We start from the raw sequence: 15,821 nt of genomic DNA, 5'->3' as shown, positions 1-15,821 counted from the left end.
GTGAGTGTGAGTCTGGGTGTGTGTTTGAATGAATTACTGCATTGTGATGGCAGCGCAAAATTTTCCAAAATTTCATCCCTGACCGTTGGCTAAATGTTGCTAGCACACTGCTGTCTTTCCAACAAGTTTTTCAAGTATTACCAGGAACCTGTAATTACCTACGCTTCTCTCAGGCCCTCCATGCCTGGAGGTGTGACCTCCTCACAGAACAGCAATTATTTTGGGACTGCAACGGGTTAACCACAAAACTGGTGTGCGTTAGAAAGGGGAGAAGTCAGTGGAGAAAGGTGCAAGAATCAGCATGGAAGAGGCTGGAGACTTCCCTGGAGGTCCAGTGATTAACACTCCAAGTTCCCACTGCAGGGGGTGCAGGTTCAATCCCTGGTTGGGGAACTGAGATCTCACACGCTGCATACAATGGCCGGGAAAAAAAAAAAAAAGGATAGAAAAGGTCGCTCCCACCCAGCCCTCTTGTTTCTCTCAGGAAAGATGCTGCTTCAGGATGGCCCACTGAGGACGAGAGTGGGAGGAAGCCGGCTCGTAAAGATCTATCGCTGTGGGCTCAGGTGGTAGTTGTGCCATCGGCCACCCCAGAAGGATAAGCCGCCCCGCAGCTGAGGGGGTGGGGGAGCCTCATAACACACCCTCCCCTGAAAAGGAGAACCAGCTCCCCATTTTTTGGGAAAAGCAACTGCAGTCTCTTGATGCCCAGTACCTTTAGCATCAGTACCACTGAGTTTTACATACGAGGAAGGATTTTTTTAAAAAACTCAGGGGTGGGCTTCCCTGGGGGTCCAGTGGCTAAGAATCTGGCTGCCAGAGCAGGGGACACGGGTTTGATCCCTGGCTCTGGGAGGATCCCACATCTCGCACAGTAACTGAGCTCAGGTGCCATGACTACTGAGCCTGTGCTCTGAAGCCTACAAGCTGTAACCGCCGCGCCCACGTGCCACAGCTACCGAACCCTGAGTGCCCTAGAGCCCGTGCTCTGCAACAAGGAGGCCACTGCAGTGAGAAGCCGGCGCCCTGTTCCCCTCAACCAGAGAAAGCCTGCGTGCAGCAAGAAAAAGCCCGCATGCGGTAACGAGGACCCCAGCACAGCCAAATCACTAGATAAACAAGAGACTTAAAAAGAGAAAAGCTCAGGGGCTTGCAAGAACGTACACAGGTAAGTGTGCACGCACACGAGGCTGGGACCCCGGCATGTCTATTAATAAGCGTTTCAAAGCTGGACGAATGCCAACTGGTCCACTGGCGGAGCACTTTCATCAGGCTATGAATGAAACCGAAAACCCACACCCCCACACACTCTGTCCCCCTCGGCAGTTACTTACTAGGTTGGCATTTAAAGGAGACCAGGAGGTATTTACTGCTTCCTGGACAAAGGTCAGGTCCAAAAACACGGCTATTGACCAGGAGGTGGCAGGCCCGCTGGTTCTGACACTCGTCCAGCACCTTCTAAAAGGAGAGGGTAGAAAAGGGACAGGCTTGAGAACCACACGCAGCGTCTGCGGGACCCCACGCCTGGGCTGCTCTGGAGGGACAGGCACCTGCCTGCCTGGCCTGGGGCTCCCATTTAAAGACTTCACACTGGTATCAGCTGAGTTTAAGACAGAAGCCCCCACACGGGGCTGGTCGGATCGGCTCCCGGTCTCCCCATCGCTCTTTACCAAAGAATATCTGTTCCAACAGCGCCAGGTCTCCCACAGAAAACCAGTCTCCAATTAGCCTTGCCTGGCACCACTACTGAAGTTCTGGCAAATGAGTGACATCGTGGAGGCTCCTGGGGACATAAGCCATATCAAGGTAGAGGGTGGACTGGAAGAAACACAGACGTCCACCCCTACGCACCACTGCTGTGTGAAGCAACCACAGCTACGCATCCTTAGGAGCACCCAACACGGGTCACAGGAACGTCAGCATTTGGAAGGCTCCTGGGCTTCCCTGGCCTCTACCCTGGCTCGGGTGGTAAAAGAATCCACCTGCAAGGCAGGAGACCCGGGTTCGATCCCTGGGTTGGGAAGATCCCCTGGGGAAGGGAATGGCTACTCACTCCAGTATTCTTGCCTGGAGAATCCCATGGACAGAGGAGTCCGGAGGGCCACAGTCCGTTGAATCACAAAGAGACAGACACGACTGAGCGACTAACTCTTTCCCTTTCAGTTTTTGGAAACCCCGACCCAAATGCAGGTCAACACATGAAAATTAAAAAAGTTGATCCTTATCCTCACCAACCTCAAGGACACAGGACCCACCCACTTCTGGGCGGTATCCCACCCAGCGGAACACTCAGGCTTTCTGTTGCGCCTCTGGCTTTAAACGCTTTCCTTCAAGCCTCTCCTGACCTTTCCCAGGCTGATCACACCTTTGTGAGTGAGTCTGCTCTGGGCAAGCTCGGGGACCACCCACCACTGGGTCTCAGGTAGGCCCCCATCCCACTGCTGCCCTCTCAGTTCCCACATGGATCAGGACCCCCTCATCATGAACACAGGTGATGTTTTCCTCTACGCCAAGAACAGGAAAAACGCTCCCAAGAATCTACTTATTCCTGTTGGACTGAATTTGGTGCCAATTCACAAGCCTGTCTGGAGTCACCGTGTTGTGATAGTCGCCCATGGAGTATCTCCGTGAAGGATGTTGGCTCTACTGGTTATTCTCTGTCACCTTAGGGCCCTCACAGTTGTGCATAAAATCAGGAAAAATGCCCAGGGAAACCCCCCAAGGACCCCCAAAGGATGGTGCATATTCCTTGGCTGAGGGAATCATCAGCCCTTGCAAGGCTCCTTGTGTTACAACCACGGGACCCAAGGCAGCGCTCTTTCCAAAGTGTGTCAGAGCTGAGAGGTGCAGGGAGGGGACTTCCTGTAGCCATTTGATGGGCAGGTGTCACCCTCCCTCTGAGGAAGCCCCTTGCGTCAGCTCTCAAACACAGGTTAAAAGAGGAAAGAATCTCTTAACCTCTGGAGGAAAAAGAGCAGCGCGCAGGGATGCTTCTGGCAAAGCCCTCCGAACAACATCCGGACTGTGTTTACAAATGCTGAGTCGTCCGCCTGGTTACGGGAACATCCTCTTCCCTCAGGGTTGCCTGGCAGAGGCAGGCACCCAGATCGGAGGATGAGGCTGGTGCCCACGTGTGCCAATAGTTCATACCTCCCTGAAGTAGGCACTTCCGCCCTGGTGGCACTGGTCACCGTTCTGGGAAAGCCCAAGGGAAAGCCTGGCACCAGGCACGTGGGCATGGGCTGCTGGACTGAGGAATGGGGACATTCTCAGGGTGCGGGGAAGGGCTGGAGGGAAGGTGGGGCATGCAAGGAAAGGAACTGCTCATCTCCAGAAGAAACACGTTGTCTCTCCTCAGGGCATGGAAACCAGGGGATTCATTCAAACACATTTATGTGGTTTCTTGGTGGGTGTCTTCACCAGTCACGTGACCACCCGGATACGGCAGTGCTTGGCATGAAGCAGTAAGTAGTCCAGGCAACAGAAAAACCCTTCCATTATCACATTCGGTTTGCTTCTCCTCTTCCAGCCTTAGGGAGAGCTGCGCCGTGTAGAAGCTGATTCCATTTCTCCTCAGTCCTCTTCAGAAATTTACCGTTACTCTCATTTCTCACAACGGACAAAAATCAAGCTGACATCTAATTCACCAGCTACTCTAACCACCTTGACATCAACGGATTCATAGGGAACTTCGGAGGCATTAAAAAAAAAAAATCCAAACCCAAGTGACTCCATAACGTTGGCCAACTAGTTATAGATGTTGAGGGGGCCAGGAAAGCAGGATGGAGGTTGTTTGGGTAACTGAAAGCAAGAATAGTTGAAAGTCATCATGGATACTGGGGTTGGCCAAAAGAGTTCTTTTGGGTGTTCTGTACGCTGTTACAGAATACATTAGTTTTGACCTCCTCGTAGACCAAGTATTTCCCCAATGCCAATCGAAAAAAGAATGAGTCAGCTCCACACCTCCACCCCCAATTCCTGGTATTATCAAGAGTAAACCAGCAAAGACTGCTCAACATAGATCCAAACAGTAAACCAGCAGAGACTGCTCAACATAGATCCAAACCAGAATAACATGATTATCTACAACTGGAGAAGCAAACCATAAAAAATAACAAAGATAATTATTGATATTCCTCTTCCTTGAGTGCATTCTCTGAGAATCTGACCATGACCTCTGATGTCTGCCTTGCGGTTTCTACTAAAGCAGGCGTGGCCTTTCCTTGTCTCCTGGGGGTGGGGTGAGGGGTGGAGGGGCTGATGAGAGATGTTAAGCCTCAAGGTTGAAACTCAGCATAATGGTAGCTTTACTGCATTTAGCTTTATTGCAGGGAGCAGCGTGCCTTTGAATAAATTCATTCTGCAAGTGTATTAAGGGAGAGCTCCAGTAAGCAGGCATTCTGTATAGACTGAGAAGCAAAGACTAGCTCACTTGCAAATTTGTGATCTGTCTACACCGAGATTTTCAGGGATCAGATTTGCTTGGAGTGAACTGTGGAATCACAAGTATATACGCAGAGAGAGGGACAGAGAGGCAGAGGCAGAGAATGAGAAAACCATTTTGTCATCTTAGAACATCTTAGGAAAGGCAATACCTGCAGTGTGGTGGGCACCACACAGGTTAGGCTGTCTTCCCTCTGGGAGGCAGGCTGCTGCGGACTACACTTTTGGTAATCTTGCCCATAAAATGCCGACTGGACACTTATCGTGGAATGCCGAGGACACTGCAGATTCAAATGGTCCCCGTCACAGGCATAGGCGGTGTGGTTTTGCAGGAGTTTGGTTAGGTAACCTGGAAAATATTCAGCTGGGTTACAAGGGGTACAGGAGTTCACCGCTCCTTCATGGATTTCGGAGCGGGAGGACCTCGGCTCCCCTGGCGCGGGGGCTGGGCAGTGCGGAAGGTGTGGGCGGGGCTTCCTCCGCTGTGGGCGGGGCTTCCTCCCCAGCTCCCCGGGACAGGACATCAGACAGAGCTGGCGGCCGAAAGGGAGCCGATGCTGGCTTTTCTGTCTGGGCTGGAGCCCTTGGTCTGGGCTGGCCCGTGGCAAGGCTCCGAGACTGTGTTCCCTCCAGGAAGCACTGAAGGGCTGGCCAGGAGGCAAGAAGTCCTGAAGCATCTCTATAAAGTAGGAAGAAACGGCGAGTAGGTGTCCCTGGGGCATGTAAATGCCTGTCTTGAGGGGGACTTGGCTTCTCTGATCTCCCACTAGCTGGGCCAGGCCTTCCTGGAGCAAGAGGATGCCCGTTTTATTTTAGGAAACCAGTCCTGGGCCTGCCTCCGTCCTGGAGAAGAGAGCAAGGCAGGCATCCTGCCTAGGGTAAAGGACTTCTCTGAAGGGAGGGGAGAGAGGATGGTAGGGCGGAGAGAGGATGGTAGGGCTCGGTTATGGGTCCAGCAGTGTCTCCCCTCAAATTGACCTTCACCAGGAACCTCAGCGTGTGACCTTATTTGGACACAGGGTCATGGCAGATTAATTAGTGAAGCTGAGATCAGGAGTGAGAAGGTCTCTGAATCCTATGTGACTGCTGTCCTGACGAGAAGAGAGGAAACACAGGGCGGCAGTCATGTAAAGACTACAGTGATGTCTCTGCAAGCCAAGAACCTCCAGGGTGGTCAGGAGCCAGTGGGAGCTGGAAGACAGTAGGAAAGATTCTTTTTTTTTTTTTAGTTAAAAAAAAAAAATATATATATATATGTGTGTGTGTGTGTGTGTGTGTGTGTGTGTTTGGCTGTGATGCACAGTCTGTGGGATCTTAGTTCCCTGACCAGGGATGGAACCTGTGTCACCCACAATGGAAGCTCAGAGTCTTAACCCCTGGACCACCAGGGAAGTCCCAGAAAAGATTCTTCTTGAGAAACTTTGAAGACAGCACGACCCTGCTGACACCTGATCTAGACTTCTGGCTTCCAGAACTGTGAGAGAATGTATTTCTGCTGTTTTCAGTCATCCAAGTTCACAGTTGTTACAGCAGCCCCAGGAGTCTTGTACTGGCTCCCTGTCACCGCACCTCCAGCGAGGCTGGCTGAGTCGAAAAGGCCTTGGGCTCGGAGGAGCTGTGGACGGCCTGGCAGGCACCAGCGGCCTGGATGTTTTCTCAGAAAGGAGGAAGGAAGGTTCATCTGAGATGCAGATTCCTTTCCTCCTTCTCACACCTCACGAGGTCAATCGCGAGGCGGCTGGGAGGGAAGCCAGGGACTTTCTGGGGAGGTGTGTGGGAGACGGTTTGGCAGCGTCAGCCTTCGAGGGGAGGAGGGGGTGTGGAGGAAGGCAGCCTCCAAGTGCCCCAGTCCCCACAGGGATGGGCCATGCTCGAGCTATTCCTGCCTGGGTTTAAAAATCCTCTCTGAACCGTAATGCTTGACAAAAGGCGCCTCGTCCAGCTCCCTGGGCTCCCCTGACGGTCACCGAGAAGGGACTCAGATGCTCTGCCCTAGATGGGGCTCACCTGCCAAAGCACACCTGCCCAGTGTGAAAGCGAAGACTGGGCGCCCTCACCAGTACTCTGCATTCAGACCTTAGGCGTCCGGCTGTAATTCCTTTTTTCCTTCCCACCCACAACCACCACTATAAGATCGGCCAAGGAATCAGCCACCCCGAATTAACTTCGCCCTGGAGAATCCCAGGGACGGGGGAAGCCGGTGGGCTGCCGTCTATGGGGTCGCACAGAATCGGACACGACTGAAGCGACTTAGCAGCAGTAGAGAAGTAAAGTCTAGCTTTGAGCAGCAAAACTGCCATTAAGCAGCAGGCCTGTGAATCAGGTGACATTAGTGGTAAGGAACCCGCTTGCCAATGCAGTAGATGTAAGAGACGTGGATTTGACCCCTGGGTCCAGAAGATCCCCTGGAGGAGGGCATGGCAACCCACTCCCGTATCCTTGTCTGGAGAATCCCATGGACAGAGGAGCCTAGTGGGCTGCGGTCCATAGGATCACAAAGAGTTGGCCACGACTGAAGTGACTTAGCGCGTGCATTGTGAGTCAGGACCCTGCTTGTTGGGATGTTGTTGCTTATAAGGTGAACCCCTCGGGGCACTGAGAGGGACCAGACAGAGATCCCTTGGTGGTCCTGGGGCCCCAGGTCAGTGTCATCCTGTAGGGTGCACAGGTGGGCCCTGATGAAGCCATGATTTATGCAAGATTCTCTATGGGGTCTTAGGATCCGGGGAACTCAGGGTGGCTCTGAGGCTGCCCACAGGCTGCTACCCACCCTGAAGCTTTCCAGGCTGGTACTCTCGTCCTTGGGTCCCATCAGCTTTGTTAATAAAATGTTCTTGTCCATCATACCCCAACCTTCATGGGGATGCTCAGCTGGCTGAAATCTTAAATCAGTTCTGGGAGCAGGACCTCAGCTTAGTGTTTATGGTCTGTTCGAAAGGCCATGTGTTACTCTGGCTAAATGATGTTAAGGCCCTGGGACAGATGGAGCCACAAGACCAAAGGGGCCTGACTCCCAGACTGATGAAGTGAATTGCTGCCTGCTGCACAGACTGTCACGTGAGTGAGGAAGAAAGTTCTGCTGTGTTCGGACTATCACCTTTCATCACCCAATTTGTCATGTGTTAATAGGTTGTCTTCAGGAAACAAACTCGATCTCCGTGGGACTGTTTGCATCAAAATACAACCAGATGCACAGCAGTGACCAGAGCCTCCCTGCTACGATCTTCATATCCTGAGAGTGATGTTCTGGAGACAGAAGCTCGATGCACAGAACTGATTAACTGGAGGTCTTTCCGGCCCTTTTGCACTTTGAGGAGAGAGGGGAGCCTCCTTCCCGACACAGCAGTTCTGACAGTCTACAAGTTCAGCAGGAAAACTTGCTCTAGGCTCGGTCTAATTCCTTCTTCAGAAACCTAGGCTTAAGTCCAGCAATGGAATATTATTCATTCCTTGACTGCAAAGAGATCGAACCAGTCAACCCTAAAGGAAAGCATCCCTGAATATTCACTGGAAGGACTGACACTGAAGCTGAAGCTCCAATACTTTGGCCACCTGATGTGAAGATTGACTCACTGGAAAAGACCCTGATGCTGGAAAAGATTGAAGGCAGGAGGAGAAGAGGGCGGCAGACGATGAGATGGTTGGATGGCATCACTGATTCAATGCACATAAGCTTGAGCAAACTCTGGGAGATAGTGGAGGACAGAGGAATTTGTGTGCTGCAGTCTATGGGGTCACAAAGAATCAGACATGACTTAGTGACTGAACACAACAAAAAATGAAATGAGTTATGAAGCCACAAAAGACATGGAGGAAATAAGATGTATGATTAGGTGAAAGAAGGTGAAATAAGATGTATGATTAGGTGAAAGAAGGTGAAATAAGATGTATGATTAGGTGAAAGAAGCCCATTTGAAAAGGCTCCATACTGCATGATTCCAACTATATGTCATTCAGGAAAAGGTCAAACTATGGAGACAGTGAAAATACAAGTGGTTGCCAGAGGTTCGCAGGGGAGAGAGGGATGAATAGGTGGAGCACAGAGGAACTGTAGGGCGATGAAACCACCAAACCTGGCCCAGCATTAAGAGAGAAACTCAGTATGAACCACGGACCCTGGGTGGCAATCTGGAGTCACAGCAGGTTCCCTGGTTGTGACAGTGTACCGCTGGCGCAGCGTGTGTGGGATAGTGGGGGAAGCCGTGGGTGAAATCCCTGAACTTTCTGCTCAGTTTCGCTGTGAACCTAAGCCTTCTCAGAAAGAAAGTCTATTTAAAAGGGAGAAATAATCTGGACTTCCCTGGTGGTCCACTGGTTAAGACTCTGCCCTTCCAATGCAGGGGGAACAGGTTTGAGTCCTGGTCAGGGAAGTGAGATCCCACTTGCCGTTCGGTGTGGTCAAAAGAATTTTTAAAACTTTAAAATAAGATAATATAAAACATTTGTATGCAGTTTAAAAAAAAAAGGAAAAAGTTTTAAAACCACCCATGCATCCCCAGGCTAGTATGACCTAGGGGAAGAGAGGGTTAGGTGACAGGGAGGGGACATGAGGGGGAGTGTATGTGAGCTGGCAGAGCTCTTTCTTTCCTTGAAGGGCGGCTGCGCATTTCACTGTGTCCAAGTCCACTGGCTGTGCACTCAGGATCTGTGCAAGCGTTTGTTGGGAGATAAATGTTTGTTTAAAAACCCTTTACCTGCAGCTTCGTGACCAATACTTTATACTAATAAAGAAAGTCCAGGAAAAGCCCTTAAAACTATCCTCTGCCTCTGTCTCTAACTCTGCTTGGTGGTGTTTAGTTGCTCAGTCGTATCCCCCTCTTTGTGACCCATGGGCTGCAGCCTGCCAGGCTCCTCTGTCCATGGGATTTTCCAGGCAAGAGTACTGGAGTGGGCTGCCCTTTCCTTCTCCAGGGGATCTTCCCGACCCAAGGATCGACTAAACCCACATCTCCTGCACTGGCAGGCGGACTCTTTGCCTCTGAGCCACCTGGGAAGCCCAGCTCTGTGCTTACCATGATGCAAACCTGTGGTCTGTAATTTAAGACTCTGCATGACATTATCCACCTGAAAGGAGAACCCTGAGCTGATGGTCTAACAGTTCTTGAGTCAGAGATTCCCTTATGAAAGTTAATAAGTGGAAATCTAGGAAACGCTCGTGAGGACCGGCCATCGGCCTGCCCACATTAGGGCCCCCAGAGGTGCTTTCTATGCCCCATTCTGATTGGCTGTGTCAGAAGCTGCTAAGAAATCAAAAGAAGGACAGTTAGAACTACTGCTGCTGTCAGCAACATGGATGTCATCAAGGACCACTTTGAGGGGCATTTGGGATGGTGAGTGGGTAATGGGAGCCTGTTTAGAAAAGGTTGAACGTGAGCAGAAGTTAAGAAAATGGGGACTTCCCTGGTGGTCCAGTGGTTAAGAATCTGCCCCGCAATGCAGAGGATGTGGGTTCAATCCCTGGTTGGAGAACTAAGATCCTACATGCCACAATGCAACTAAGTCCAGGCACCACAACTCGTGAACCCAGGAGCTGCAACTAGAGAATCCGGAGGCCACAACGAAAGATCCTGCATGCTATAACTAAGACCCCACACAACCAAATGAATAAATAAAAAATAAGCAAATGGCTCACCTGGTAGACAGAAGAATCCCCCGCAAATGTCCACAGGGACCAGTCCCCAGAATCTATAAATATGTTACTTTACATCACAAAAGGGCTTTTGCAGTTACGATTAATTTAAAGATCTTGAGATGGCAAGACACCTTGGATGATCTGGGAGACACCAATATAATTCAAAGGTCCTTATAAGACAGAGGCAAGAAGATCAGAGTCAGAGGAAGGAGGTGTAGCCACAGAACTAGAGGTTCTGCCATGAGCCAAAAATGCAGACGGTATTTAGAAATTGGGAAAGACAAGGAAACAGATGGTACCCTGAATTCCCCCAAAAGAACACAGCTTTGTCAACACCTTGATTTTAGACTTCTGACCTCCAGAACTGTAAGAGAATCAGTTTATGCTGGGTGAAAATGAGAGCAGCCACAGGAAACTACGAATTTGTACCGATGACCCTTATAATGACTTGGTGAAGATGAGGAGAGAAATAAGGCTTAGTCATAAGGACTGATGACCAGGGAGAGATCTTTCAATAATTACGACGGGGTTGAGGTTGGGAGAGAACCTATGTATGTCCGTGTGTGTGTGTATAAATACAAAGGCACAGGAGTCCGAGGTCATATTTAAACTACATTTCTCACTGTGGGTTAGGATCAGACAAATTTCAAAGGGGGTGTTGGCAAGAGAGAGCTGGAAATGATGAACTGTGGGCTCCAAGCTAAATATAGGTAAGGTGGGACTTCCCTGGAGGTCCAATGGTTAAGCATCTGTCTGCCAATGCAGGGGACGTGGGTTCGATCCCTAGTCCGGGAAGATCACGCATGCTGCAGGTCTACTAAGCCCATGTGTCGGAACTACTGAAATCCGAGCACCTGGAGCTTATGTTCCACAACAAGAGAGGTCACCACAATAGGGAGCTGAGAGCAGCCCCCACTCACCACAACTCGAGAAAAGCCCGCTTGGAACCTTGAAGATCCAGTGCAGCCAGAAATAAATCAATAAGTACATTTTAAAGAAATAAATAAATACAGGGAAAGAGGCAGTCACAGGAGAGGACCAAGGGCACAGAGGTCTGCTGAGATCCATCAGATCCACAGGCAGTCATACCAGCAAGCCGGAGAGGGAGGACCCCACGGCCCAAAGTTGCTTGATCAGATTTCAAGGTGGAGCAGCTACAAGTGATGGAAATGGACATGGCGGAGGGTGTAAGAAGTCAGTGCAGGAAGAGGTTCTTGGGAAAGAGGACCCCAGGAGCTGGGAAGATGCCCTCTGGATCAGCTATCTCACAGGATAAAGGTGGGAACTGTGGGGGAGCCGAGTCCACTGCCAAGGCTGACCTTGAACGAAGTGCAGAGAGCAGACGACTTGCTCCCAACCTAAAGCCCCTTCCAGCACGCAATCACCCTCCCCACTGAGCATGCCCACCCTTTCCAGTGTGTTGGGCTGAGTCAGCACATCACTGAGCACCTTCATTCAGGATGGGCCTCCAAGGTGGCCCTAGGGATATAAAGGACCCACCCACCAATGGAGGAGACGCAGGAGACGCAGCTTCGATCCCTGGGTTGGGAAGATCCTGTAGAGGAGGAGATGGCAGGCCACTCCAGCATTCTAGCCTGGAGAATCCCCATGGACAGAGGAGACTTGCGGGGCCCATCGGGTCACAAAGAGTCAGACACTACTGAAGCGACTTAGCTCGCATGCCATTCAGGATGCACCAATGAAACCCACAGGCAGGGTGGCTTACGAACGATGGAATTCACTTCTCACAGTTCTGGGCGCTGGAAGTCCAAGATCAAGGGACCAAGACAGTCACGTGCTGGTGAGAGCCCTCTTCCTGGTTCACAGATGGCCTCTTCTCACTGTGGAAGGGCCAGGGGAACTCTATGGGTCTCTTCCTTAAGAGAGTCATGGGATTAGTGAATCCCATTCACAAAGGCTGGGAAAGATTGAAGGCAAAGGAAGAAAGGGGTGACAGAGGATGAGATGGTTGGATAGCGTCACCGCCCCAATGGACATGAACTTTGGCAAACTCTGGGAGACAGTGAGGGCTGCAGTCCATGTGGTCCTAAAGACTGGGACACAACTTAGCAACTAAACGGCCCTTCATGAAGGCTCCGCCCTCAGGACTTAAGCTCCACCCTTGGCCCCACCTCTTAATACCTTCCCTTTGGGAGTTAGGATTTCAATATGTTGGAGTGGGGGTGGGGCAGGGGGCTGGGGAATACACACATATTCAGACCATAGCACTTAGCTTCCCCCATACCTCGGTTTCTTGGCTGGGATCCTTTTTTAAAAATTAATATAACAATCTAATTTTATTTAATTTGTTTTCTTTCTTTTGTCCCCCCACATGGCATGTGGGATATTAATTTTCTGACCAGGGATCAGATCCGTGCCCCCTGGATTAGAAGCACAGAGTTTTAACTACTGGACTGCCAGGGAAGCCCCCAGATGGGATCCTTTTTAAAGATGCAGCTTTTGTTAAGAGTTCTCTCTGGATCAAATGCTCCATCACGTTGGGTCAGTCAAAAATGCTTTATGTGTTAATACTCTCAGCCAGCGTTTTCACTGTCTGATTGCCTATTTGTGGGCAAATATTTACTACTCTGAAAGAAGGCAAAAGTGCACACTCTGTTAAGAAATCGCTCCTCGGAATCTGAAATGGCCTGGAAATGCTCCATTGACCCTTGTTTAAACTGGGGGAGAGGTAGCATTGGGAAGGTGTTGGCTCTCTTCCCTGGTGAACCCTCCACTGTGTATCAGCAGAAATTCCTACAGCCCCGGCCACGGCTCACACCTTCCACAAAGGCACATCCAGAGAGGCTTCAGCTGGGCAAATCATAGAGGAGTTTAGATAAAGCCTTTGATGTTTTCCTGTTGCTAAAGGTGGGTGAGAGGTTCATGGGAAAGAACCCCTAAGAGCAACAGAAGCTTTTCTCCATGTTCAGAAAGACCCAGGGAAGACAGTCTTGGAATCATCATGCCCAGTGCATTTCCAAGGAAAAAACCCATTTATACACAAATAATCCAGGGAGCCCTGAAGGATCAAAGAATCAGGGAGCCAGGGTGGGTGGGGCGGTGGGGGGAGCGGGGAGACAACGTGTTCTATGGAAGGAGCAGGTGTTACTCTGGAGGGAGAGAAGGGTCTATCCAAATTAAGGCTTCCCAGGTGGTGCAGTGGTAAAGAACCCACCTGCCAATGCAGGAGATGCGGGTTCGATCCCTGGGTCAGGAAGATCCCCTGGAGGAGGAAATGGCAACCCGCTCCAGTATTCCTGCCTGGGAAATCCCATGGACAGAGGAACCTGGTGGGCTGCTTTCCACGGGATTGCAAGAGTCAGACACAACTGAGCGAGCACGCACCCAAAATTAATCTTGGAACATACCCGTTAAACCAAGGCAAACTGTTCTTGCCCTTCAGGACTTCTCTGAATCACAGAGACCCCTCTGTGTGCTGGGATGTGAGGACGGACATACAGGTGGAGTCTCACCCACATATTTGATCAGTTCCCCCCTGGCCCCCATTAGCATCTGAGGGTTACTGTTAAGCACATCATTCTGAAGGGAATACATACTGCGTCTGTAGTGGTCAGAGTTACATGGTCAGAGCTAAGAGGTGCATCTAACTTGGATGGTTTCAGAAGGCATTTCAGAATCCCATACAGCTGGAACATCCTCATCCTGAAGCAGGGGGATGGGCAGGGAGGAAGTGGGAGGAGCACAGAGGACTAAAAGCCCTGAGGCCAGGGTTCAACCTGGGATTACAGTGTGTGACTGTGACCATCACCTCTCAGAATTGGTGGGGACAGTATCTTCCATCACCCGTAAACCACTGCCTGACACTAAGGTATTGCTATCATAAAGTAAATCTTTTTAAGATTTTTTTTCTGTGTGTGTATAGACCATTTTTTAATTCTTTATTGAATCTGTTACAATATTGTCTCTGTTTTATATTTTGGCTCTTTGGCCACAAGACATATGGGTTCTCAGGAATCCAACCAGGGGTTGAAACCACACCCCCTGCAGCAGAAGGCAAAGTCCTAACCACCGGACCACCAGGGGAGTGAGTCCCTCCCACACGGTCAATCTTGAAGAACATCGATTTACTCAGCGCTCTCATTGATCCGATGCAAATCACAAGCCTAGCCAGCCCTCTCTGCTCTGAGCCCCAGTGATTGGATGGTCAACTCAAAAACAAGCACACAGCCCCAGTAGCAGCCATCACGCAATGTCCAGAAATGTCAGCAATGTCACTTGCTGAGCTTGGAAGGAAAAGAAAATTTTCCTCACTTCTTTCCTTCTCCTCTTTCCTTCTTGTTCTTTCTCTTTTTCACTTCTTTTAAATAAATAAGGTTTAAGAAGCCACTAATATTTAGTGGCTCAGTGGTAAAGAATCCTTCTGCCGATGCAGGAGACGCGGGTCCAACCCTGGGTTGGGAAGATCTCCTGGAGGAGGAAATGACAACCCATTCCAGGATTCTTGCCTGGGAAATCCCATGGACAGAGGAGTCTGGTGGGCTACAGTCCATGGGGTTGCAAAGATTCAGACACGACTTAGTGACTGAGAACACACACAGTATTTAGAAGAGACCAAACATGCTCTAGATTCTTCCTCTTTTTTTCCCCCCTGCAGCCAGAAGCCCTCCACTAAAGTCCAAGTTTCCCAAGGGCTGAGGTTGCCTGAGTCAGCCCAAGCTCAGGATGTAAATACATCCCTCCCTGGCTGCACATCTGTATGCTCAAGTCCTCTAATCACCGGGGGCCAATTTCACAACCTTACTTCTGGGAAGAGAATGGAATTCAATTGTATTGTCCTTGTTCTTCCCACCCCTGACTTTCTTACAATAAAGCAGCACCCTGCAGTCCCTTAATGCTTTAGATAAGCGACTACACCCTTTTATTCACAAATATTCAAAGGTGTTTCTACATGTTTGAAGTTCTTTTCCAGAAAAGGGTATTTTTTTTTTTCTTTTCTGTAGGCGAGGGTGTTTAGAGAATTGGCTGGAGCAGGAGAAGGGGGCGGCCCACGTGGCTTTAGAGCAATGAGTCAGTGAGTCTGAGGACGCAGCAAAGGCCCCCAGTGGATAAAGGGCTCAGGGCTGGGCACCACACCCCCAAGAGTATTAAGATCAAAAAGCGAGTTTAGCCTTTAAGTCTCTTCTTCAGTGCCAGGTTTGGCTCAAAAAAGTTGACTCCAGAGTTTAATTAGGAGAACTAGAGATCGGACGTCTCCTAGATGTCTGAGAGGGAATCACAGAGACAGGGACGACCGAGGTAGCTACGCTGCTCTTAAGTGAGGCACTCAGATCCTGGTCCCAAAACAAAACAGCGGAGCGCAGAGGTGAAGTGAGAGTCTAGGCAGGGCAGAGACAATACAGTTCTTCCTGAGCACCGGGGAGAAGCAGGTTTTCCAGGTCTCCTGACGATACAGTGGGCCAATGCAAAGTCCCGGCTAATAGCAAGAGGGCAGAAATGAGGCTGGCGACTTAACTGCGGGGCACTGGAGACTCCTCATGTGATCCTCTACTCCCTCTGTATCGTCCGCCGTCACACATGGAAGACAAAGCAGACAAGAACCTGGGCCTCCCGGGTGGTCCGGTGCTTAAGAATCCACTTTTCAATGCAGGGGACACGAGTTCGATTCTTGGTTAGGGAATTAAGATCCCACCTGCTGCGGAGCAACTAAGCCCGTGTGCCACAACCACCGAGGCTTCCAGATGTAGCAAGTGAGCCCGCATGACGCAAGGGAGATCCTGAGTGCCAC

General features: G+C 50.4%; 1 protein-coding gene across 5 annotated transcripts in view; it reads right to left on the bottom strand.

The window, feature by feature from the left end:
- The window catches only part of EVA1C (eva-1 homolog C), a 113,846-nt gene that overhangs the window by 58,604 nt on the left and 39,421 nt on the right, over positions 1–15,821 (bottom strand). For 4 of the 5 annotated variants that reach the window (XR_005718930.1, XM_040228045.1, XM_040228030.1 and 1 more), the window contains exons 2-3: positions 4,596–4,792; positions 1,335–1,458 (exon numbers count right to left, since the gene is read on the bottom strand). The exons of the other annotated variant lie outside the window; for it this stretch is intronic. Coding sequence is in view for 3 of the 4 variants with exons in the window: in XM_040228045.1 (XP_040083979.1) it covers positions 1,335–1,458; positions 4,596–4,792 (321 nt within the window). In the remaining variant the exon portion in view is untranslated. The remainder of the gene's footprint in view (positions 1–1,334; positions 1,459–4,595; positions 4,793–15,821) is intronic. 5 annotated transcript variants of the gene reach the window in all.

The sequence above is a fragment of the Oryx dammah genome, unplaced genomic scaffold (genome assembly GCF_014754425.2).
Source record: "Oryx dammah isolate SB20612 unplaced genomic scaffold, SCBI_Odam_1.1 HiC_scaffold_2, whole genome shotgun sequence".
NCBI lineage: Eukaryota > Metazoa > Chordata > Mammalia > Artiodactyla > Bovidae > Oryx > Oryx dammah.
This window is presented reverse-complemented; position numbering and strand designations above follow the sequence as displayed.